General features: G+C 42.8%; 1 protein-coding gene across 2 annotated transcripts in view; it reads right to left on the bottom strand.

Annotated features, from left to right (window-relative positions):
* LOC307128023 (uncharacterized protein) overlaps nt 1-20,508 on the bottom strand; it is a 38,895-nt gene extending 18,387 nt beyond the window's left edge. Inside the window, exons 1-2 of one of the 2 annotated variants that reach the window (XM_079819552.1) lie at nt 20,245-20,508; nt 11,539-11,618 (exon numbers count right to left, since the gene is read on the bottom strand). In XM_079819552.1, the coding sequence (XP_079675678.1) occupies nt 11,539-11,618; nt 20,245-20,283 (119 nt within the window). In that variant the 5' untranslated portion in view covers nt 20,284-20,508. The remainder of the gene's footprint in view (nt 1-11,538; nt 11,619-20,244) is intronic. The other variant, XM_079819551.1, reaches the window with a different exon arrangement.
* Nucleotides 20,509-23,129: the final 2,621 nt, after the last annotated feature.

Genomic DNA, 23,129 nt, shown 5'->3' with positions numbered 1-23,129 from the left:
GTTTCCGGACGACCTGCAGCACAGAGAGTTCTCATTAAAAAGAATAACTTCTGTTTGAATCCCGAAGTCTCCTGGTCATCACTTCTGAGTTTCCTACACTTTAGAAGATAAAAGTTCACAACAGTTTTGGTGCCGTGACCCGGATAGAGCTCCTCACCTGAACTCCAGAATCCAGAAACTTCAAGCTCAAAGATCTGCCTACGTTCCAGACTGGAATCCAGAAGCGAAATTTCCAGCTGAACAAAGATTTCCAGACTGAATTCTTTCTGTACAAACAAGGGTTGGTGAGTCACTCTATCCAAAAGAACCTTTAAGACCAGTACAAATTTGTTATCCTCTGCACCATCAGAGAAGAGTTATCAGACAGCTGTAGGTTTTGGTTAACTAAGTTACCCTCTAAAAAGTTTGTTTTAAAGATGAAAGTTACCCTCTGTTTCAGGCAGGGAAGATTTAGCATACAGGCTAATTTTTTTGTGTTGTCCTCTGTTCTCTTTCATAGGTTCACTCGACGCTGCGTCACTTTAATGACGTAATAGGACGCCCTCTGGGTGTGCCGATTGTCTGAAGCCCTTATAGAATCACGCCAATTGATTGGCTGATGGCGCGCACGTCGCCCCACCTGACGTAGTCACCTATATTAGCGCGCGCGCCATCTGCTCCTCAGATTTCTCTGCCTTCACGAAGCGGCCATTTCATGCCCTTCGGTTATCGATTTTTCTGGCCCAAAAAAAAAAAAACTAGGATTCAGTCGATATTTACCTCAGCACTTCAGCGACCGCGGATTGTGGAACTTTGTTCTCCTTGTGGTGAAGTGCTATGGAATTCCGACGTTGCCCACCGCCGTGCACTCGCTTCATCGCGATCGACGATCCCCACAGTAAGTGTGTTAAATGTCTGGGATTTCCTCACGCACGCGACGCGGTTCAGGGGTTCTCTAACTGTAAATACTGCGATAACCTCCTTCTCAAAACCCTCCGCTCGAGGCTCGCGGGTTTTGAGAGGGAGTAATCCGTTTTTCCCCGTCGCGCTCCCGAGGCCGCGCAGGCCTCTCTTGGATCCGCGACCTGGGGTTCGGATGTAGAGCTCGAGGATGTGGAGTGCGAGCAGACGGGCCTCGCCCTTTCTCTCCCTCTCTCCCCCGAGCACGTGCGCGGGACTCCGCCTGTGGAATACTCGCACGATTATCTCTGTCCCAGCCCGGAGGCACGCGATGCGGTTTCCTTCGGACTGGAGGATGTCATTTTCACTGCAGCATCCGACTCCGAGGATTTCGGTGCTGCAAATACTGATGACGCTCTCCCGCCAAGCGGCCAGGAAGCGCGGCCATCAGCGGCATATGATGAGCTCGTGGATGTACTCGCGCGCACTACTCAGAAGCTCGCGATCGAGTGGCCGGATGAACCCCGTGAAGCTCAATCTTCTCGGTTGGATGAGAGATTCCTCAGCGGCCCTAATTCTAGGCCTCCGCGGAGGAAGCTACCATTCTTCAATGATCTACACAGTGAGATTTCTAGATCCTGGAAGCAGCCGTTCTCAGCCCGCCTAACTAACGCGGCAGCCGCTGATTTCACCAACCTCGTGGGTTTTGAGGAACAGGGCTATTCCGCTATTTCCGCGGTTGAGGACACGCTGGCCACTCACCTCGCGCCATCTTCAGCTCCCTCGTGGAAGTCCCGCCCCCTTCTTCCCACTAAGCCGTGTAGGACCACTTCTGCCCTGATTGGCAAATCCTACATGGCGGCTGGTCAGGCTGGCATGGCCCTTCATACTATGGCCATTCTCCAGGCATATCAGGCGGATGTATTGAAAGAAATGGACGAGGGATCCGGTTTGACACCAGAAGCTGTAAAGGAGCTTCGTAAAGCCACGGATTTGGCGTTACGGGCAACTAAACACACAGCTCGCGCTGTAGGGCGCTCTATGGCGGGCGCGGAGATTATGGCTTAATCTCACTGAGATTTGCGATAAGGACGCTCCGATTTCCCAGTCCGGATTGTTTGGGGGGGCGGTTAATACTGTGGTTGAGAAGTTTAGATCTGCAAAATCCCAGTCTGCCGCTCTAAAGCAGTTCATGCCGAGGAGAGCGAGGGACGCTCCTTTCCCCTCCCCCTCTCAGTCCAGAGATCACCCCTCTTTCAAAAGAGAGTTTACCGCCCGGAGGAGCGACCAGAGTTATCCTCCACCCACCACGGTCTGGGGAGCTCGCGGTCGTCCATTTCCCCGTCAACGTCCTCACAGACGCATCGACCCAAAGCAGCCCAGCAAACCTTCTGCTTCGGCCACTTCGAGTCGCTCCTGACCCTCCGGTCAGAAAAAGGGGAGCTGCAGTTCACTACCGGGGCTGGGTCAGACCGCGCAAGCGTTTCTGCCCGCCCCCCACCAGCTCTCCCTATCCAGCTCTGTCATTTCCGCCGCCCAGCGCGCTTCGGAATACAGAACCGACTATATCCTCGCCTTTTCCGGCGCTGAAGGAAGGAGACGCTGTCTGCTTTCTCTCCTCACGTCTGATTGGCTCACCATCCGCCGCTCGTCCAGACGGAGACACATCCGGTCTTCTCCGGGAACCAGAGCGGCCCAGCCTTCCACTGCCTACTCCGCACCAGGACGCCACGTGCCCTCCTCTGCGGATGGCCACACCCCCCTCAGAGGTCCAGCTCGACACCCCAACTCAGGTATGTCCACCGCACCTCATCATACCTCCCACTTTGTCAAATTTCTTCCACGAGTGGAAGCTTTTGCCAGGGATATCACCCTGGGTCCTCCGCACGATTCAGTCAGGCTACACGCTTCAGTTCTGTCGCAACCCTCCTCGCTTCGACGGGGTCGCTCAGACGGTAGTAAACAGCGCCTCTCAGGCTTCTGTGCTACAACAAGAGCTCTCTTCTCTCCTCCTAAAGGGGGCAATAGAGGAAGTTCCGGCAACAGAGGAGAAATGTGGCTTCTTCAGCCGTTATTTCCTTGTTCCGAAGAAAGACGGCGGTCTGCGTCCCATCCTGGACCTCCGCCGCCTGAACTTCGCCCTCTACAAAGGGAAGTTCAAGATGCTAACGCTAAAGACTATCTTGTCTCAGATACGTGCGGAGGACTGGTTTGTCACTATAGACCTGAGAGATGCTTACTTCCATATTCAGGTTGTCAGACGACACAGGAAGTTTCTCAGGTTCGCCTTCAAAGGGAAGGCTTATCAATACAAAGTCCTTCCCTTCGGCCTTGCCCTGGCACCAAGGACGTTCACGAAGTGTATGGATGCTGCTCTGGCCCCGCTGAGGCTCCAGGGCATCCGTATTCTCAATTACCTGGACGACTGGCTCATTCTGGCCCACTCCAGGGAGTTAGCCTGTCATCACAGAGATGTCGTTCTTCGACACGTTCAATCTCTTGGCTTGAGAGTGAACACAGACAAGAGCGTTCTTACTCCGGCTCAGCAGACCACCTTCTTAGGTGTTCGTCTGTATTCCGTTCCGATGCAGGCCCGTTTGGCCCCTGCTCGGATTTCCAGTATCACAACATGCTTGGTCCGCTTCAGGCTAGGCCATCATGTTTCTGTGGGTACGTGTCGCAGGCTCCTGGGTCTCATGGCCGCAGCTTCCCCGGTGCTTCCCCTGGGACTGCTCCATATGAGGCCCTTCCTCTGGTGGATGAAACGCTCAGGGGCTCGGTCAACAGGATCGGCCCTTCGCCTATTGAAGGTGTCACGCGGCTGCTTTCGTGCCCTATCAATGTGGCGAGACTCTCTTTTTCTTCAGAAAGGGGTCAAGATGGGGGCTGTTTTCTGTCGCCAAATGGTTACGACGGACGCCTCTCTTACCGGCTGGGGTGCGGTATTCGAGGGCAGACCAGCTATGGGGATCTGGGAGGGGGAAGTTCTCTCCTGGCACATAAATTGCCTGGAGTTGAGAGCGGTATCCCTGGCCCTTCAGCATTTTCTCCCCTCACTCAGGGGGCATCATGTCATTGTCAGGACCGACAACATGGCAGTGGTGTCTCACGTAAATCGCCAGGGAGGATCACGGTCGCGCACCCTGGACAGGCATGCGCGCCGACTCCTCCTGTGGTTTCAGGACAAGTTTTTGTCCCTGAGAGCAGTCCATGTACCCGGAGTCTTAAACCTCGCTGCAGATTATCTGTCGAGACAGAAGCTCCGGTCGGGGGAATGGATGCTGAACCCTCAAACTGTGTCACAGATTTGGGAGATGTTCGGGAAAGCGGAAGTGGACCTCTTTGCCTCGAAGGAGTCGTCCCAGTGTCGACTCTGGTTTTCTCTGAGCTCTCCGGCCCCGTTGGGGATAGATGCGTTCGCGCATCCATGGCCCAATCTGAAACTCTATGTGTTCCCGCCCATCAAGCTGATTCCGGCGGTTCTGTACAGAGTAAGGGAGAGTGGGGCCAGCCTCCTGCTGGTGGCTCCACACTGGCCATCCCAGACTTGGTTCTCGGAGATGGTTCTCCTCCTGGACTCCTCCCCATGGGAGATACCGGTCAGGAAGGACCTTTTGACACAACTTCAGGGCAGGATTTGGCACCCTCACCCGGAGATTTGGAAGTTGTGGGTATGGCCCATCAAGGGCCAACGACACTAAACGCTGGTCTTTCTGCGGACGTTCAGGAGATCATTGCTAATGCGAGAGCCCCCTCCACAAGGAAGCTCTATTCCTCCAAGTGGAGGGTCTTTGAGTCGTGGTGCTCGACTCATGCAGCAGATCCAGTTAACTGCCCGGTTGGTTCAGTTCTGGAGTTCCTGCAGGAGAAGTTTGCTGCTGGAGCAGCGGCCACCACCCTTCGGATCTATGTCGCAGCTATAGCTGCCGGTAGGGAGTCGGACGAAATCCCTCTAGGCAAGCATAGACTGGTTTCCCTGGTATTCCCTCTTGGGACCTCTCCGTGGTCCTTGAAGGGCTAACTTTGGCTCCATTTGAGCCTTTGGAGTCAGCTCCTGAGCGAATTCTGCCTCTCAAAGTTGCTCTTTTGTTAGCTCTGTCTTCTTTGAAACGAGTGGGCGATCTACAGGCTCTTTCTGTTAATGGGACCTGTATGGATTTTGCCCCTGGCCTAGTCAAGGTTACCTTAAGACCTAGGCTGGGTTATGTGCCCAAAGTTTTGTCCACATCATTTCGCTCTCAGGTTATTACTCTTCACTCCTTTCACCCCCCTCCGTTTGACTCGGAGGAAGACGAGAAACTTCATTTGCTCTGCCCAGTTCGAGCGTTGAAGTGTTATGTTGACCGTTCAGACAGCTGGAGGAAATCTAACCAGCTGTTGGTGTGCTTCGGTGCTGGCCGCCGCGGGCTTGCCGCTTCGAAGCAACGTGTTTCCCATTGGGTGACAGAGGCTATTTCCTTAGCTTATGAGGTGCGTGGTTTACCTTCACCTCTTGATATTAGAGCGCATTCTACCAGAGGTGTGGCTTCCTCTCAAGCACTTTTTAGAGGGGCTCTTTTGGAAGATATTTGTGTGGCGGCAGGGTGGTCCTCTCCGCACACTTTTGTGAGATTCTATAGTTTGGATCTAGACATGGCTCCGGGTTCGCATGTCCTGTCTGCTTAACCTAGTCATGCAGGTTATCTGGTGTTCTTTGAGCCAGATACGGCAGCGCTTTAGCTTGGCGTGTTTGGTATATCGTTCCCATTACGTCATTAAAGTGACGCAGCGTCGAGTGAACCTATGAAAGAGAACGTCTCAGGTTACTTGCGTAACCTATGTTCTCTGAGTAGGGAACGAGACGCTGCGTACGCTGCCAAGCTCCTCGCGCTGCCAACAGGCTTTCCTTTTCGGCAGAGAAATCTGAGGAGCAGATGGCGCGCGCGCACGCTAATATAGGTGACTACGTCAGGTGGGGCGACGTGCGCGCCATCAGTCAATCAATTGGCGTGATTCTATAAGGGCTTCAGACAATCGGCACACCCAGAGGGCGTCCCATTACGTCATTAAAGTGACGCAGCGTCTCGTTCCCTACTCAGAGAACATAGGTTACGCAAGTAACCTGAGACGTTTTTAATTGTTTTGTCTGCCTCTTCATAGAGAAGGTTAGCATCATGTGCTAATAAGTTTGTACCCTCTGTTTGCAAGACAATAGAGATAAGGTTTTTTTTTTTAGTGTTTGTTTGTGGTAACAGAAATTCACAAAATGTTTAGGAAAAGTACTAGAAAGATTACACCTTTTTGGACAGATAGTGAATTCAAGTCTTTGTTATCAGAGCACATGGACTCCATCGTGACTGAGCCAGTCAGATTGAATTTAACAAAGAAATTTGGCATTGATGCAGACAAAGTATGGTCAATTGAAGATTGTAAGAAGGTACTAGGAGAAAGTCTTCGCAAGAACAATGTGAAAGGTTTTATCTGTTGTCACAGAGAATTTGGTTTAACACTAGCTACAGAACAGTCTAAGCGCAACTTAGAGCTAGAGAAACAGATTAAAGATCTCCGTACTAGATTATCTTCTGTGACTAAGAAAGTAAACCGCAACAAAGATGCAGAAAAAACTGATGTGGTAGAAGTTAGTCAGCCTGATAACAATTATCCTGACTTAAAAGCTTTCTTTGAAACAGATGTAGCCATCCAATCAGTAACTGATGAGCCTGTAGATTCAGTGCAGGTTTGTGGGGCTAGGAGAAGATCTCAGGGAACTGAAAGTGTTACTCACAACTCTTCTGTTGTCCAAATACAAACTGTTGTCAAAACATCTTTGAGTCCTAAGGATATTGAGAGAATTGCTGAAAGTTTGCCATCAGTGCAAATAAATTTTTCTGAATTTAGAAGAGCATTGTTCAGAAAGAAGACACTGTGAGTGAATATACTGAGAGGTTCTGTCAGGTAGCTGTAACGTACAGTGGAATAGTGGATGATTCCGAAAGTGTGTTAGCGGACAAAGGAGCTCTAATCCGAATTTGGGCAGATGGTCTTGTAGCTGAGTACAGAACAGCCTCGGGGGTGAACCCAGGGTGAAGACACTACCTCATAGGCCTTTCCCGATTTAGTCCATCCTTACCTCACCGGTCCATAGGTGTCAAATAAATTAAGAAATAGGGAAAGAATGAAACGACAACAGTAGACTAGGAAAATGATAGAACCATAGTGTTTAAACTGCTACAACCATAGTGTTTTGAAGAAATACTGCTCTCTGTTTTACTGTTTTCTGTCTTACAGTGTGCAGATAAAACTTGATGGCTGTCCCCAGATCCATATGCAAGGACAGTCTCATCTGCGTATGAAGCCACAACCTCCAGGAAACAAATAGATCAACTGCAGAGACTACAACCAACAAAGAAGAAAAAATACACAACGCAGAGAATCACCTACGGGAACTTCAGTCATCACAAGACATTCTTGATCTTTCAGCAAAATTACATCAGATGACTGAAGATATTTCTTCATGGTTCGAAAACCTGTTAGGTCAACAAAATGACTCGCAAGGACTGTTCCAACCCCAAAAGAACATTGCCCGTAATGAACTTCACGGACCTTAATTGCATGTTTGTTTCTGTGTCAACATGCAATTACAGACAATCAACACAGAGCAAGTGATATGTGCCTGTAATTTTTTCCACGTTACATGACTAGAAGTTGGGGCTTATGTTAACAAACATAAGCTATAGAATGGACTGATGAAGGTTTAAATTTGTATTATGTGAGAGTTATTAGAACTCTCAAAGGGGGAAATGTAGAATTACAAATTTAGGAAGGTACATCAATTTAGCATTTAAGGTAAAGAATTATGATATCAGATGATTATTGATTATAATCTCAAGAAAGAGTCTCTTTTCCTGCCAGACCTGTTTTAATCAGATCACTGAGATTCTCACCTTTCGGAGCCCAGACGTTGAATCGTTAGGTTGATTGACTTTCACCTTTTGTCTTTAATGGCTCTGGGATGGCTCTTGGAATTGGAGTTCCTGGCCAGTAACAGCATGTGAATAGTTATGCTGATTCAATGGGACTGGTAGGGCTCTCAGAGTAGGGTGTGTTCCCAGTTCATTTGCATGCTTTATTCAGATTTCCCGCCTCTATGTAATCCCTCCCCTTTGGAATGTATATAACCTATCAGCTAGACTGTTTGAGTCAGACTGTTTCCGGACGACCTGCAGCACAGAGAGTTCTCATTAAAAAGAATAACTTCTGTTTGAATCCCGAAGTCTCCTGGTCATCACTTCTGAGTTTCCTACACTTTAGAAGATAAAAGTTCACAACAGTTTCAAAGGGTGATAGCGTCAGGGCTGTGATACATGCTGACACACAATGGCCCTAAAATACACTTAAGAGTTGCATATGAACAGGATTACTATGGGCAAGCAAAATATATGCTTCTAAACCTCAAGTGGAAGGTATTGTAAGCCTATTTAATTTTGCCATCCTGTTTAAAATAATATTGACTGATCAGAAATAGAATACAATATCATACTGATAAGTTATCACGCTGTGAGCACAGCCACATGCTACAAAAGATACTCTCTGATTAGGGCTGCAGAATATTGAAGAAGCGATGCGATAACTTGTTAAACAATGCATTATTCTATATGCAACACGATAATGCTTAAAGTGTGTAAAATAAATAGAAATTCTATTTAAATATATGTAAAAACTGAATATTATTTTACCAACATACATGTTTTAAATTCTATTTGTGAGAAGAAAGCATCCCTACAACTTCAAAAGTAAACAGCAGGTTTACTGTAGCATTACATAAAAAGTAAGTGCCATTTTAACGTCATTGTAAACTAGTGGGGTTGTTTAGGGTTTCAGGTAGGCTTACATTAGGTTTATTTAAAGGGGTGATGAATTGAGAAATCAACTTTCCCTTGAGCCTTTGATATATAAAAGTTAATCGTGATGTAAGAATATCCTGTAAGTTTCGGAGTTGAAAATGTCCTTGTTAGTCAAAGAAAAACTTTTACTGACACCAGGCCCAGAAAACACTCAATCTCAGAATATGTCGACCATTGACGTCATCGTATTCTGAAACGCCGCCTCAAGCCCGCCCACCGACTCTTAACGGATTGCGCTACCAAGCAATAAACATGCCGGTTCCAGCTCATGTGTTGCGCGTTTGTTCACTTCATTTCACCGCGGAATCGTTTGTAAACAAGATACAGGTCGAGACTGGATTTGCAGACATATTGAGATAAAAACACAATGCTGTGCCTTCTATATTGGATCCGACAGGAATGGTGCAACAAACGTATGTGAATAAAACATGTTTTTAATATGTGATAGTATTGCATTTTACACATCGTATTGATCATGTGTACGTGTCTAACTGAACATACCTTAGCACACTGTCACAGGCTAGGGAATCCTTTATTTGAAGTGTTATTGGTTCATTCGTGATCAGACTCGGACTTGTAACGTTATGGGCCAGGGCTTGGAAAGCCCAACATCCCGGGGCTATGTGTTTTCCAGACGGGCTACCAAAACGTAAGCCCAACCTGCCGACGGGCTATTTTAAATAGTGAAATAACATCCCTTTCTTTATGTGCTCTTGACTTGATATTTGAAGGGTGTGTGTGAACAGTTATATTCACCGATCGGGCAGGCCAAGTAATAAAAAAATAACATTCCAATCAATCGCAAGTTTATGAGAGATGAATCATTGTGTTTGTTTTATAGACATTTTGCGAGCCCTGTGAGTGTTTCCCCTCACGCTTTCAAAACAATTCCCACATGTACTGAGGGGAGCTGAAGCTCATTAAATATGCAAATCTTATCCAATCCTAGGCGTGGCCGTTTACTTCCAAGTCTTCAGTGCGGCAATTCCATAAAAAACGAGCATTTCTTGAGAGAGGCTCAAAACCGAGGCAGAAAATAGCCTATTACTTATTCATTATGATGTTTTTGAATGTAAAAACCACGCAAACATCATAAGTTGACCTCAGTATAATTTTTTTTTTTTAAAAGCCATTTCATGACCTCTTTAACAAAAATTTAATAATCAAATTAAAACTGCTTAGTCTTCACAGAATGACTTAGATATATACTGATTTTTATTAAAGCTACAAGTTATTCAGTCGAGCAGTGAGTGATTTTCTTTTTTTCTGCTGTCCGCATTGACCTAAAATGTGGAAGAGCCTGGGACATTTTACGTTGTTGTTTTTATTATGCTTATATGGCGCAGTCGGTCACTACTGCTTTCGCATTGTTGTTTATGTATATTTTATGATGATTAATGTTATGTTTATCGTTTGTCTCCTTATTCCCTGAACTTAAACTTTTTTACCATTATGTCTGATCAATTAAATTCACATTATTTTATACATTTTTTATGAAACAGCTGCAATTGCTGAATTACAACTCTTAAATGTCAATTTATTTGACAACTTAAAATTGTAGGGTAATGCAGAGCTGTTTTACTTGGTCAAAACAATCACACTAAAATACATTTGAGTGTGTTGAATGTTATAATGTTACTCTGTGCGTTCGCTCAGTGGCTGCTATGAGACACCTGTTACACATTGCAGTAAGCTAGATCGGGAGAATATCATACTAAAAGCTGGATGACTTGTGTTGCAATTGATTTTAAAATTATATTGTATGATGGAGAAAATGTTGTATTACTGTTACTACAAATAAAGCTCTTTCTGATTATGCTATGTTAGCCATTTGACAAAATAGTGTCAATGGGCATGGTATGGTACAAATGTGGTAAAATCAAGAAAACAAGATATTCAAATAATAAGACTATGAGCTATATAAGTTGAAACAGTTGCTCACCTGTATAATAAAATGCATAATCTAATAAGAATCTTTGGTGATTTCATGGTTTCAACGGAAGTAAAACCAGAAATTGAGAGTAAGGTGAATATTGACAGGCTACACAATGACACGGGCCGTAAAACTGCTGATTTCTCTGGATTTAAATATTGGTGGAATCATTTGGGATAATCTAAGTACTCAAGTCAACAAAACATATAACATTGTTTTAGTGTGTTTGTTTTTGTTTTTTTGTTGATATTTTAATTTTTTTAAAAACATATCGTGCCTTTAAGTTCATGTCCATAGTAAATCTTCAACTTTTTACAGTAGAAGGACCCTGAGTATCATAAAAGTGCTGTAGTCCCTAATCTTACCTAAACTTACCTCTACCTTTTATAAGTTTACCCAAGGTTCTTTAAGACAACTCATTTGGTGGCCATCTTTGAAACGCCTCTCGGGAAGCTAATTTAGTCATGCAAGTACATCTCTGTGAATGGGGAAACATCAAATTCTCCAAAGTTGTTCACTAAGCTTACGATTAAATGTCATATTTGAAATCACCAATGAAATCTGACTCATCAATTTTGTTTCTAAAAACTCATGACAAAAACAGCAAATGCACGTGTGCAGTCATAAGCGCACGTCTCAGAGCACTGACTGTTCCTATATCAACCGGAGCTTCTGAAGGCAGCTGCAGTGATGCGATGACTTTAACCAATTGTTGATTGGCTCTTTATTTAGAAGGCGGCACTTATTCTGCCATAAAGTCTTTGGTTTACACAAAATTGTATTTTTATCTGGTCCCATGACAATTGCTCAAATGTATCTGTGGCATGTCAAACTTCTACTCACTGTTTGGCTTCCTCTAGGTGACAAAGGTATTCTCTCGTCCATTTCTTCCGCCGACAGCCTCTCATCGTCCACATTAATGGCTGTAGGATAAACAAAGGGAAAAAACTGTTGGAGAATGCAAGAATAGAGTTTTTCCCATACTGGTGGAATAACACATAAGAACGCTGAGCGTGACATTTTCCTCTCCAGTTTAATCAGCTAACTGTAGCACAGCCAACACAACAACCACTAGACACACTATGAAAAAAAAAGTTTGAATGAATCTGATGGTGTGCAGCCAAGTTCCATTCTGCTGATTATATTTTATTCAGAATTTGTGTGTTTCAGACAGCTGTTGATTTAATCACACAGGAATTAGATTTTAACAGCATGAACTGGAAAAAGTGCTCAAGTGATTTGTTATGAAGGAAAGAAGTGAATCAGAAACACACCACACTTAAACCCCTATAAGATCAACCAAACAAAACAATGAATGTGTGTGCAAGCTTGAGTCATTTTACACAATATACACGTGCAGAAATAATCAGCAACTCTTTCATCACTGTCAGCGGTACGTGAAAGCATCAGGGAGTGACAACCTTACGCCTGGCGGACGTCAGCTGTCAGTACTGTATTACGAAACTATTTGTGGCTGACCTTTACGTGATTGCAACTACATTCCCTCTCCGCCACCTTTATCTTCAGTTCACAACACTGCAGAGTTCAATGCAATCGCTTTATTTCTGGTTATGCAGAGCTGAGGTTTTTTTTTGGGGGGGGGGGACGACACACCATTGACTTCCATGGCAACCAAAATGTTGAAGGTCCAAAGCAATGCAGTTTCAAAGGGCTTCGGAGGCTCTGCGCGATCCCAGACGAGGAATAGGGTCTTATCTAGCGAAATTTTCAAAGAAAATTAAAAATGAATATACTTTTTAACCTAAATTGCATCTTCTTGCACTGCTCTGCGACTGTCACATGTTGTTTTGGGTGTTGGTTCATGTTTCATGTTTTTAGTTTATCATGTTCATTGTAATGTTTCTGAGTGTCATTTTCACTGCCTTTCCTGGTCTTGTCATGTGATTCCCATGCCCTTATGTGATCTTGTCATGTTCTGTCATTGGTTCATTGTTTGATCATTGTTCACAGGTGTCCCTTGTCTTGTCATTAGTCGCTGTGTATTTAAGCCCTCATGTTTGCTGTGAGTCTTTGTCTGATATTGATGTTGTATGGGCCTATGTTTTGCCAAGCCATGTCTTTGTTCCATATTTTGATTTATGTTAAGATTTAAGTTAATAAAAATTGCACTTGGGTTCTGAAACTTGCCTCCAGCGGGACTTAAATGTTAGTGACGTGCCAAGGATTGCGTAATCGCGTCGTAAAGTTTACAAAGCGCACATGTGAAAACTAATACAAATGCCCTTTAGCAAAAAAATGTAAAACAACGATGTTAGATGAGAAAAATATCAGAATTTTCATTTTGAAGTGAACTAATCCTTAAAAAAAAGTTACATGATGAATATTATTGCATTAGATTCAAAATGATGATACTAGGTCATTCCATGTCAACTCCAGAGGTCCCTGGCTAATAAAAGTAAATAAACATTAACTGTCATTGATGAATATTTACTGAGTAATCCACTATTTTGTAGAGGGGGGATTGAAAGTGACAATTTTCACCTGAGATTTGCAGCCAAATCACAGGGGGGAGTAAATGACTTTAGAAAATTGGCAGCCTCATTTTTTTATTTTAGGTAGGTCTATTAGTTGACTTTGAGCAATCTTTGTTGCATTATATGCCAATGGCGACAGTTCAAAAATGGGAATGTTTTCCCTCAAAGTATGCATGCAACTCAAGAAGTGTTATATCTTAATATCCTTTTAGATTTTTAAACTTTTCTTTTAGCATCTCAATTTTTAAGGCCCTACATGGTTCATTTCCAGAGATCTAGGGATTTCAATGGGTCTTTGAGTAATTGTTATATTATACACATTTTCATGGGTCAAAAACCAAATGTGGGTTTTGTATCTTGTTTCCCTTCATCGAAACAACTGCATAGAACATTCATGTCTGAGTACCACAATTAATTTTCCAGTTTGCATGCCTGTAACTCCAGCCCCCCGGTTTCACAGACAAGGCTTAAGCTATTCCCAGACTAAAATCCATCTTAATGTCCTTTTAAATTCTGCTTCTCATTTGTAAATCCCAGAGATAAGGAGATCCCAAAGTAACTTCAATTTGTTTGAATTTGACCCCTTTTCAACGGTTGAAAACCAAATGTGGGTCACTTTGTTTGCATACAGCTTATTGTATTTAAAGAATAAACTCTGAAAAACAAATGGTAACACTTTATTTTAGGGTTCAATTCTTGCTGTTAACTAGTAGCTTATTAGCAAGCATACATATTACTAGGATATTGGCTGTTTATTAGTACTTATAGTACTAATACTAGAGTTGGGGTACTCGAACTTGGACTCGGACTCGAGTCCGGACTCGAGTCCAATTTTGAATGAACTCGGTCACGCACTCGGGTGAATTTGTTCTCGGACTTGACTCGGACTTGAACATTTTGTACTCGGAAAATATTCTGAGTGCAGTCGAGTCCGTGTCATGTATAGCAACAAAACCGGCATAATAAAACTAAGATAAGAAATTAATTAACGTCTCCCCGCCTGTGATTTTACTGCACCACACCGACAGGCAGCAGTAGCATAATTTTATGCTTGCAGACAAAAAACACACATCACACACACGCAATGCGTGGCAATGTCTTCAAAATCGGCAATCATTTGTTTTGCTTATGAAAAGCATAACGAATTTATTTGCAAAAAATCAGGAAAAAAGAAACATTCTGCTGATTGCAAATTTTGCAAAACAACTATTACTGATGTGTCTGGCACGACGTCAAATTTCTACCGACATGTCCAAAGAAAACATGAAGAAAGGTAAGCTGCTTATTATAACTTTTGATACCAACTTAAATCCAAATAACATTAGGGCTGGGTGATATGACGATAAATGTATTGGATTTTTGTGTGCATACACTTAAAGCAGCAGACAGAAATGAGACCGCCTCATCGCGCATCATCAGTAACGAATTATCTAATGGTTTACACTTGGGACTGTCAAATAAATTCACATACATCATGTCAAAATGCAAGTCTTACGGAGTATTCATGTAAACACAGTTGGTTATGTCTTGCAGTCCAATAAACCTGCTGCTGTAATGTTAAATGGTAATGTTTTGTCAAACAACAAAAGACAGAGAAAATCACTCACTCACTCACTCTACTGATGACTAACTTTAGTAAATTTAGAATCACTGTACATGTAATACAATTTATCTATAGTATTTATTCTTACTTGAATAAATAATCCTACTTGAGAAAACATTTCATTATCGTGAATTTAAGATTTTAGTATCACCCACCCCTAAACATTAGTATTTGGTCTTGAATTTTATAAAATGTTAAATGTTATTCTTAATGTGGTAAATAACACACCCTAGGTTTTTTTTTTTTTTTTTTTTAGTAACTTACAGGGACTGTAAATGTAGCCCTTTTAAATTTAAAATTATGTGCTCTAATGTAATGTAATTATGTTTATTCAATTATGTAATGTTCTCCGAATTGCAATAACTAGTTAAGTTACTTATACAAAACTTTGGGAAAGTTTTAGGCACATTAGACAAATAACTTTGTTTTACATTTACCTTTTGTTTTTAAATCAGCAAAAAATACTAACATTTTCTCTCTCTTTTTTTTTTTTTTTGTTCCAGAATAAGAGAGTACCAAAGACAGCAGCAACCAGCAGATGCTGCACAGCCCAGCATAGCAGGATTTGCAAGACCAGAATTTGCAAAACAAGCAGTGCTACTTTATGATGCAAATTCTCCAAGACAACAAGAAATTCATAATGCCATCATTAAGGATCTTCTCATTGGCTGCACTTTACCTCTGTCAATTGTTGAAAATCAGCATTTCAGACATTTCTTGAAAGTAATGGACAACAAATACACTCCCATTGCAAGAAAAACAATCACTGAAAAACACATTCCTTTGTTGGTTGATCAGGTTAAGGATTCAATTAAAAGAAGGCTCCAAACCCAATCATCTGTGTCCATAACAGCTGACATATGGTCTGATCGAACCATGCGGTCCTTCTTCGGTGTTACAGCCCATGGGTTAAACCAAAAGGAAAATCAGCTGGAGTCCTTTCTTTTAGACTGTAGGAGGTTTTGTGGCAGACACAGTGGAGACAACATAGCCATGGCATTTGACGAGATCATTGATGAATATAACATTGCAAGTAAAGTCAGATACATTATCACTGATAATGCAGCCAATATGAAGTGTGCATTCAAAGTCAAGCTACCACAGGAAGAGCATCACAGTGATGGCAGTGATGCAGAAGATGGAAACTTGGATGATGAGAGTCTTTGGGAGGATGTGACCTTGGAAGATGAGACTATCCTAGCGAGAACAAGACAGAGGTTGTCATGTTTTGCACATTCTCTGCAATTAGTTGTGCATGATGGAATGAAAGAAGCCAAGGCCTTTTCCTCAGCACTTGCCAAAATGTCAAAATTAACCTCATTACTTCACACTAGTACTCAGTTTAAAGAGCGATTTGAGGCTATATTTGGGACAGATAGATCAATTCCTGCAGCTACAGCCACACGCTGGAACAGTACATTCAAGCAGCTACAGGCCCTTACAGCACTTGACCATAGGGCTCTCACACAAATTTGCAGTTCAGACTTTCAACATGTTCTTTTTTCAGTTCGTGAATGGAATCAACTGAAGGATTTAGGTTCTGTTCTCTTTCCTTTTGCGGAAGCAACAGACCTTACAGAGGGTGAGAAAATGGTCACTATTAGTATGGTGGTCCCCACTGTACTGGATTTAAACACTCATCTGCTTCAAATATCAGAGTCAAGAAGTAATTGCCGGCCACTAGCCACAGCCCTTCGCCAATCACTTTTAAAGAGATTCTCTGGGATCTTTGTGAGAACCAAAATGGTTGAGCAAAATGGGAAAGAGGACCAGTTCAACAATGATGTCTATTTCTTGGCTACAATGCTTGATCCTCAGTTTGGCCTTAACTGGGTTGATCTAGATGTAACCAACAATGAGAATCCAGATTCGGTGAAGAAATTCAGAGAGGATCTGAAAAGATCACTTATAGGTAGTGCATTTTATTTGTTTTTATAACCTAAAAATGATTTGTCTGCATTTTATTCTGAAACAAACTTCTTGTCTACCAGCTAATCTGTATATTGCAAAGTATAAAAATACGCAGTAGGCATACAATAATGGTCCTTAGGTCCCTAAATCCAAATGCATTTTTAACGTGTGTTATTTTTTGTGCATGTTTCATCTTTTTTCAGATACTTTGACTGCAGAGGTTGAGGGCACAGCAGATGGAGACATGCTGCATTCTGAAGTTAACGGTGATGCTGATGCAACCACAGATTCCCCTCCTGGCAAATGCCCACGACTTCTAGCTCGCTATCGAGCCCACAAGCACCTGAGCTACTCAGCTAAGGATACATGCATTGCAGCTCAGATACATAAGTACTTTGATGCCATTCAAGACAAAGACACCAATACAGCACTTGAATTTTGGTCAACAAATAGGGAGAGATTCCCACAGCTCCACTCTCTGGCAGTAAAAGTGCTGTCCATACCAGCATCCTCTGCACCAGTAGAGCGTGTCTTTAGCAAAGGTGGCCTCATCATGAGACCACACCGTGCACGCTTAACTCATAAAATGGTCACAGCACTTGTATTTCTGAAAAGCAATATGGCCTTGGTTTAGAGATTGACTGTGTTCTACAGGACATTGTATTTTCAGTGTTCATTACAGCACTGTGTGTTCAGTGTTCAAGTTACAAGATCTGAGCTGTGTTCAGAAATTAGTTTGTTGTCATTCATAGATTAAGCACAGTAATGAAGCTTGTTGTTATGCCTAGCTGATAGATTTAACTCTACTCTGAGTATTTCAGCCTATTCTCAGCTTAAATGTGGGGGAGAGGCATCAAATACAATAAAACAGGTTAATTTGTATTTTCGTGCATATGTAATAATAAAAGTTCTACATATACTATATCTATGTCCCTTCTATTCTTTGAAACCATTTTTTGTTTAGAAACTAGTTGAGGTTCTGTTGACAAAATACAAATGGCAATGGCAAGATGTAATAATGGGTTTTTTGTTTCATTTTTATATTGCCATTGGTTTAAAAGGTTAAAATATTAATAGAAGGTACAAATTTACAATAGCAATTTCTAATCTTTTTTTAAATTGAATTACTTTCTGGACTCGGGCGGACTCGACTCGGACGATAAGAACTCGGACTTAAGTCCAACTCGGCCCCTTTTGGACTCGGACTTGGACTCGGACTTGATTGTTTAAGACTTGGACTTGACTCGAACTCGACAAAGGTGGACTCGGACCCAACACTAACTAATACTATAGACGACTCGACGCCAGCGTTGTTATGGCCTGAATTAATACACGATTGATTCACTTTTCCCAAAATGTTTTCCTTAACATTGTCTTTCTAACATTTTTTAATGTACATTTATGAATTGCACTTTCTGTAAAGCTGCTTTGAAACAATGTGTATTGTGAAAAGCGCTATACAAATAAATTTGAATTGAATTATAGAGCACATATTAATGTCTTGTTCTGCGTGACCTTATTCTACATCCCTTAATCAATACCTAAACTTAAATGCTACAAAAACTACCTAAATTAAAAACTAGTAAATTACGAGTTAATCGAGGCAAAGGTCGTAGTTAATAGTGAATATGTGTAGTAAAGTGTTACCAAAAAAATAATATTGAAAGTAGAAATCTATAGTAGATTTCCCTATTACATTTACTTGTTATTTAATCATTTATTGTAATGGCATGGAGCTGCCGCTTACAAACACTCACCAATTGCATGATGTAACCAACACAATCTCATTCAGTCCTGGTTAAAATCAGGACTGGATTTCAAATATGTATTCTATTTTGAAGTTGCATGTTACTAAAAAATGCAAATTAGTGTGTAAGGCTGTTTTGAGCTGTTTTTGAGACATGCCGTGACCCAACACATCAACATAACACGCGTCCAGATCAACCACATCTCACCATCAAAAGACCAGTACAGAATTTCACAATCTGTTGCGTTTACCACAGAGCTCATGATTAATTCTGAGAATCCACTAGCAGATGTAGTTGCACTACGTCAGTTGGTTTAATAAGTTATTAGATTATACAATCACCCATCACTTGACTAAAATATATGATGATTCTCCACAGTCTGGTGGAGCCCAGGTGAAACATCAATAAAATAGTAAAATATGACACTTATTACGACTCGAAGTGAAGGCCACATCCATTCTCAAAAGCAAAAGACCAATTCAGTCAAAAATAAACCTAAAGGCACCTAAAGAGAGCTTGTGATGCTCTGAAACAAAACAGAATAAGACACAGGGAATAGTTGTACAACAGCTTTCTGGAGTTAAATACAATATGAGTGTGTCATATCTAAAAATCAGCATTTTATGAATAAAAAAGGCAATCGATATCAAAAAGGCTAATGTAAACACTCTAGCAGAATGAAACCAGTGGCCTTGTCAGCAGTTTAGCTGGAATGTGATCTCGGTGCCAGTGTTGACACGAGTTAAGTAAACCTCTTTTAAAGAGCCGACAAAAAGTACATCTCTCAACCTTGATTTGATATAGTGGAGTTAATCTCAAACTAGCTTTCTGACATGCGACCAACTAGCAGTTCACACCAGAATCGAATGTGTGCAACTCAAACACCATCTTGAACATTCTTCATCATTCGAGATATACGCAGTATATACATAACGTCTTGCCACTGCCAGCATGGTGCAATGTGTGTGTGTTTAATAAAACCTGCACAGATAAACTCCTCAAACAGAATTCCTCAAGTATCTGAACCGTACAGGCTGTTAGGTGCTTTTACAAAGGGCAGAGGTCATGTTTAACTGGAGAAAACTATCATGGAGCTTCTCTTTGCTCAGGCCACAGCATGAGATCTAATGCCTACGGATCTAAGGACAAGTGAGGCAACATACTATCAGGATATGTCAGGAAATGGGATTTTTTTGTGCATATTTGAAGGGCTCAAAAGACATTTTTAATGTTATATATATATACACACACACACACATATATATATATATATATATATATATATATATACACACATACATACAACTAGTGAGAGGCTGATAAATCAGGAGTATGAACTTCAAATACACATTTTCTGAACTCTAAAAAAATGCTTGTTCGTGTAACTAATAAAAGTTAACTGGCTTCATTTAAGTCCAAAATATTTAAAATCAATACCGCATTAGGTTACACCAATGAAAATCATTTTTAAGCGTCAGGTAGAAATAGATCCTACATTTTACAGTGTGCTTCCAAATATTTCTGAATAATCATTGAGAAAAAAATAATAATTAAAAAAAAAAATATATATATATCCTAAATATGAAGCATTATGTAAATATCAGCATCTCCAGGGGCGAATCCCCCAAACCACTGATCATGGATGTCAGATTACTGTTGCAGATACTCGCTGGCCAACTGTCATGGACATTGGGCACTACAGTAAATTCACATTCAATTTATACTCATTTCGTTTAATAATATTAATAGAGTAGTTTCATAACTGACATGAAGTGAAGTGGCTCTTACTTACATCCATATCGTGGTCTGAGAGAGTTTGCACCGTCTTCATGGTCCATCCTACTTCCTCTGAAACTCTGCTGAGCCTCTGCCATAAACTGCGCGAGAACTTACTTCAGACTTCACAAGAGAGCAAAACAAAATATACTCCTTTTGTCATAGCATTGGTGCCCAGCAAAGCGCCGTCCCCATTAGCATTGAGAAGCTTTCGCTGACTGCGTCTCTCTTCCTCCGCCTGTCCACCTGAGGAGCCCCTGTGAGCGCGCGCTGGAGCTCTGGCTCTGAATGACGCGGCTCCACCTGCTGGCGCGTGACGCACCTTCTGGACTCACACATTTATTTACACTGTTTGCAATTTTTTCCACATAAGTGTTTGGACACTTAAGATAAAGTATGAATGAAATTGGATTATAAAACAAAACGAAACGTTTCTATGTATAGTGCAAACACTTTAAGCAAAACTCTCAAACATCTCAAGTTCTCTCAATATAAATAAACATGGACAAATATGTCACAGGTCGGGGCGGGCCAACCCAGACTGCACCCACCCCTGGAAAACCCGGGAACCACCTCGAGGAACGTGTCAAGGACCAGACAGACAAGAGAATAAAATAATACAGTTTATGTATTATTTTAAAAGGTCAATGAATTGGATAAGTCCTAATTAAAATCTTCTTCTTGCCACCAGGACAGTTCAAGAGTCTACAGACCTCCCGGGACGGGAGGGGAGGGACGCTCGGGACGGACCGGAGGCTCGTCGGAGGGGAATCAGGGGGAAATCCCCGCGCCGTCGAGGTAGGTCACTGGGTAAGTATTCCTCTACGGGACTCAAGAGGGGAGGCCGTGGTCAGACGAACCCCATTCAGACTGGAACCAGGTAAGTATGCCGATGCGAGGGTGAAGCGAGTCACTGGGGTTACTCTGGAGGGAGGTGCTCAGAGGTGGGGGCAAGCGAGCCACTCTCTTCTTCTTCTGAGCAGGGTAAAGGCTTCCAAATAGGGCGTGTGGGGACCACCAGGCGGGGGGACACTTTGAGCGGGGCGCTCACGTCAGCTGAACACTGGGACAGACACAGCACAGTTTCGACGGTTCAACAGTATGTGAAGCTTTTCAACTGATATACCTTCTCTCCTTTCAAACGGGGTCAAGGCTTCCAATAGGGGCGTGTGGAGACCACCAGGCGGGAAGGACACTTTGGGCGGAACACTCGACCACCAGGCGGGGAGGATACTTTGGGCGGAACACTCCACTTCAGCTGAGCACTGGAACAGTACAGCAAGGTCTCAACGGTTCAACAGTGTGTGAAGCTTCGCAACTGATATACCTTCCCTCCTTTGAACAGGATCAAGGCTTCCAATAAGGGCGTGTGGGGACCACCAGGCGGGGAGGACACTTAGAGCGGGGCGCTCACGTCGGCTGAACACTGGGATAGACACAGCACAGTTTCAACGGTTCTACAGTACATGAAGCTTGCAACTGATATACCTTCTCTCCTTTGAACAGGGTAAAGGCTTCCAATAGGGCGTGTGGAGACCACCAGGCGGGGAGGGCACTTTGAGCGGGACGCTCACTTCGGCTGAGCACTAGAACAGACACAGCACAGTTTCAACAGTACATGATATATGAAGCACTCAGCACTAGCAGGGCCGGGTCTTTTCAAGCCGGAAGTTGGGCAGTTGCTTTATCAAGACCCTTCGTTAGAGACAGCGGGTGGAAGACTGTAGGAGAGGAGTGCACGGCAGACTTCTATTACTTCTCCACACACAAATTTCACTTCACAGCACAAACAGTGTAAATCTTCACTTCAGGCACTGCAATTCCACTCGCACACCGTGCATTCGGGCCAGCACTCACCCACCGGTCTTTTCTCCCACCAGATCGGATCTCGTCCTCGATCAGGGCTTGACTTTGCTCCGGGAAAGCAGAAGAATGATGCAGCGATCACCACATTCGGCCAGGAGAGGACAGAAGTTGGAGACAGATCAATAATTCACTCGGTGTAATAGTTCACTCGTGCCAAACGTTTTCCAAACTCTCCACACCACTTCAGTGTTAGTGCATATAAACAACGGATCAAATACTCATCACTTGCGTCTTTCTCACTACGGACGATATTCCTCAAGTCTTCGCTGCCAAATACTTCACTCCTTCCTTCCTCTTCCCCAACTCCAATCTTCCCCACTCCACAGCCCAGCCTCAATAAAAAGAGCAACCCGCTGACAAACACAGCATCATACGGGAGGAGAACCACACAACAGTCTGTTTTCTCTCTGTTTTTAAAGCCTCATCTCAATAGGTGTCCCTCTCACAGCGTTCTCTATAATTGCCCCACACCTGCTGTCACTCAGGCAATCAGCCCCGCTGCCACGGCAACAGATTCACAGGGCATAGACCGGGTGTTCACTGGAAAATCCTGAACAACTGCATGCACCCGGATCTTAGTCCCGTTAGGTTTGTTTTGTCACCCCGTGACAAATACATGGAAGTGTTTTAAATTATACAATAATAGCTACATTTAAAAAAAAAAATAATAATAATAGAGAAACCCGTTGTTCCTCTGCATGGATAGCTGTGTGAAGTAAACTTACCAGGGAACTGGTTGGACAATAACAATGGGACATGATTATACTCAATCATTATTTGTGCAGATGCCTCATGGTTTTATATTCTGTATCTAATGTGACAGATGGGCTTCTCATTTTAGAGCAAAAATTATATTTTCAACGAAATATGTGCAGAAACCATAGCCTACCTCCTGCAGATGTCAGTGTTGTATTACATTTGAAGAACCAATCCAAAACAAAACATAAAATATGGGGAAAGCAAGATCCAAGTAAGGCTCATTTTCTCAGTGATCTTTGAGTGTGTTAAAATAAAAAATGTTGTCCTGCTATGCCC

This window comes from Gobio gobio (assembly GCF_949357685.1).
Source record: "Gobio gobio genome assembly, chromosome: 1".
NCBI lineage: Eukaryota > Metazoa > Chordata > Actinopteri > Cypriniformes > Gobionidae > Gobio > Gobio gobio.
The sequence above is the reverse complement of the archived record's forward strand: the minus strand, read 5'-3'. Positions and strand labels throughout refer to the sequence as shown.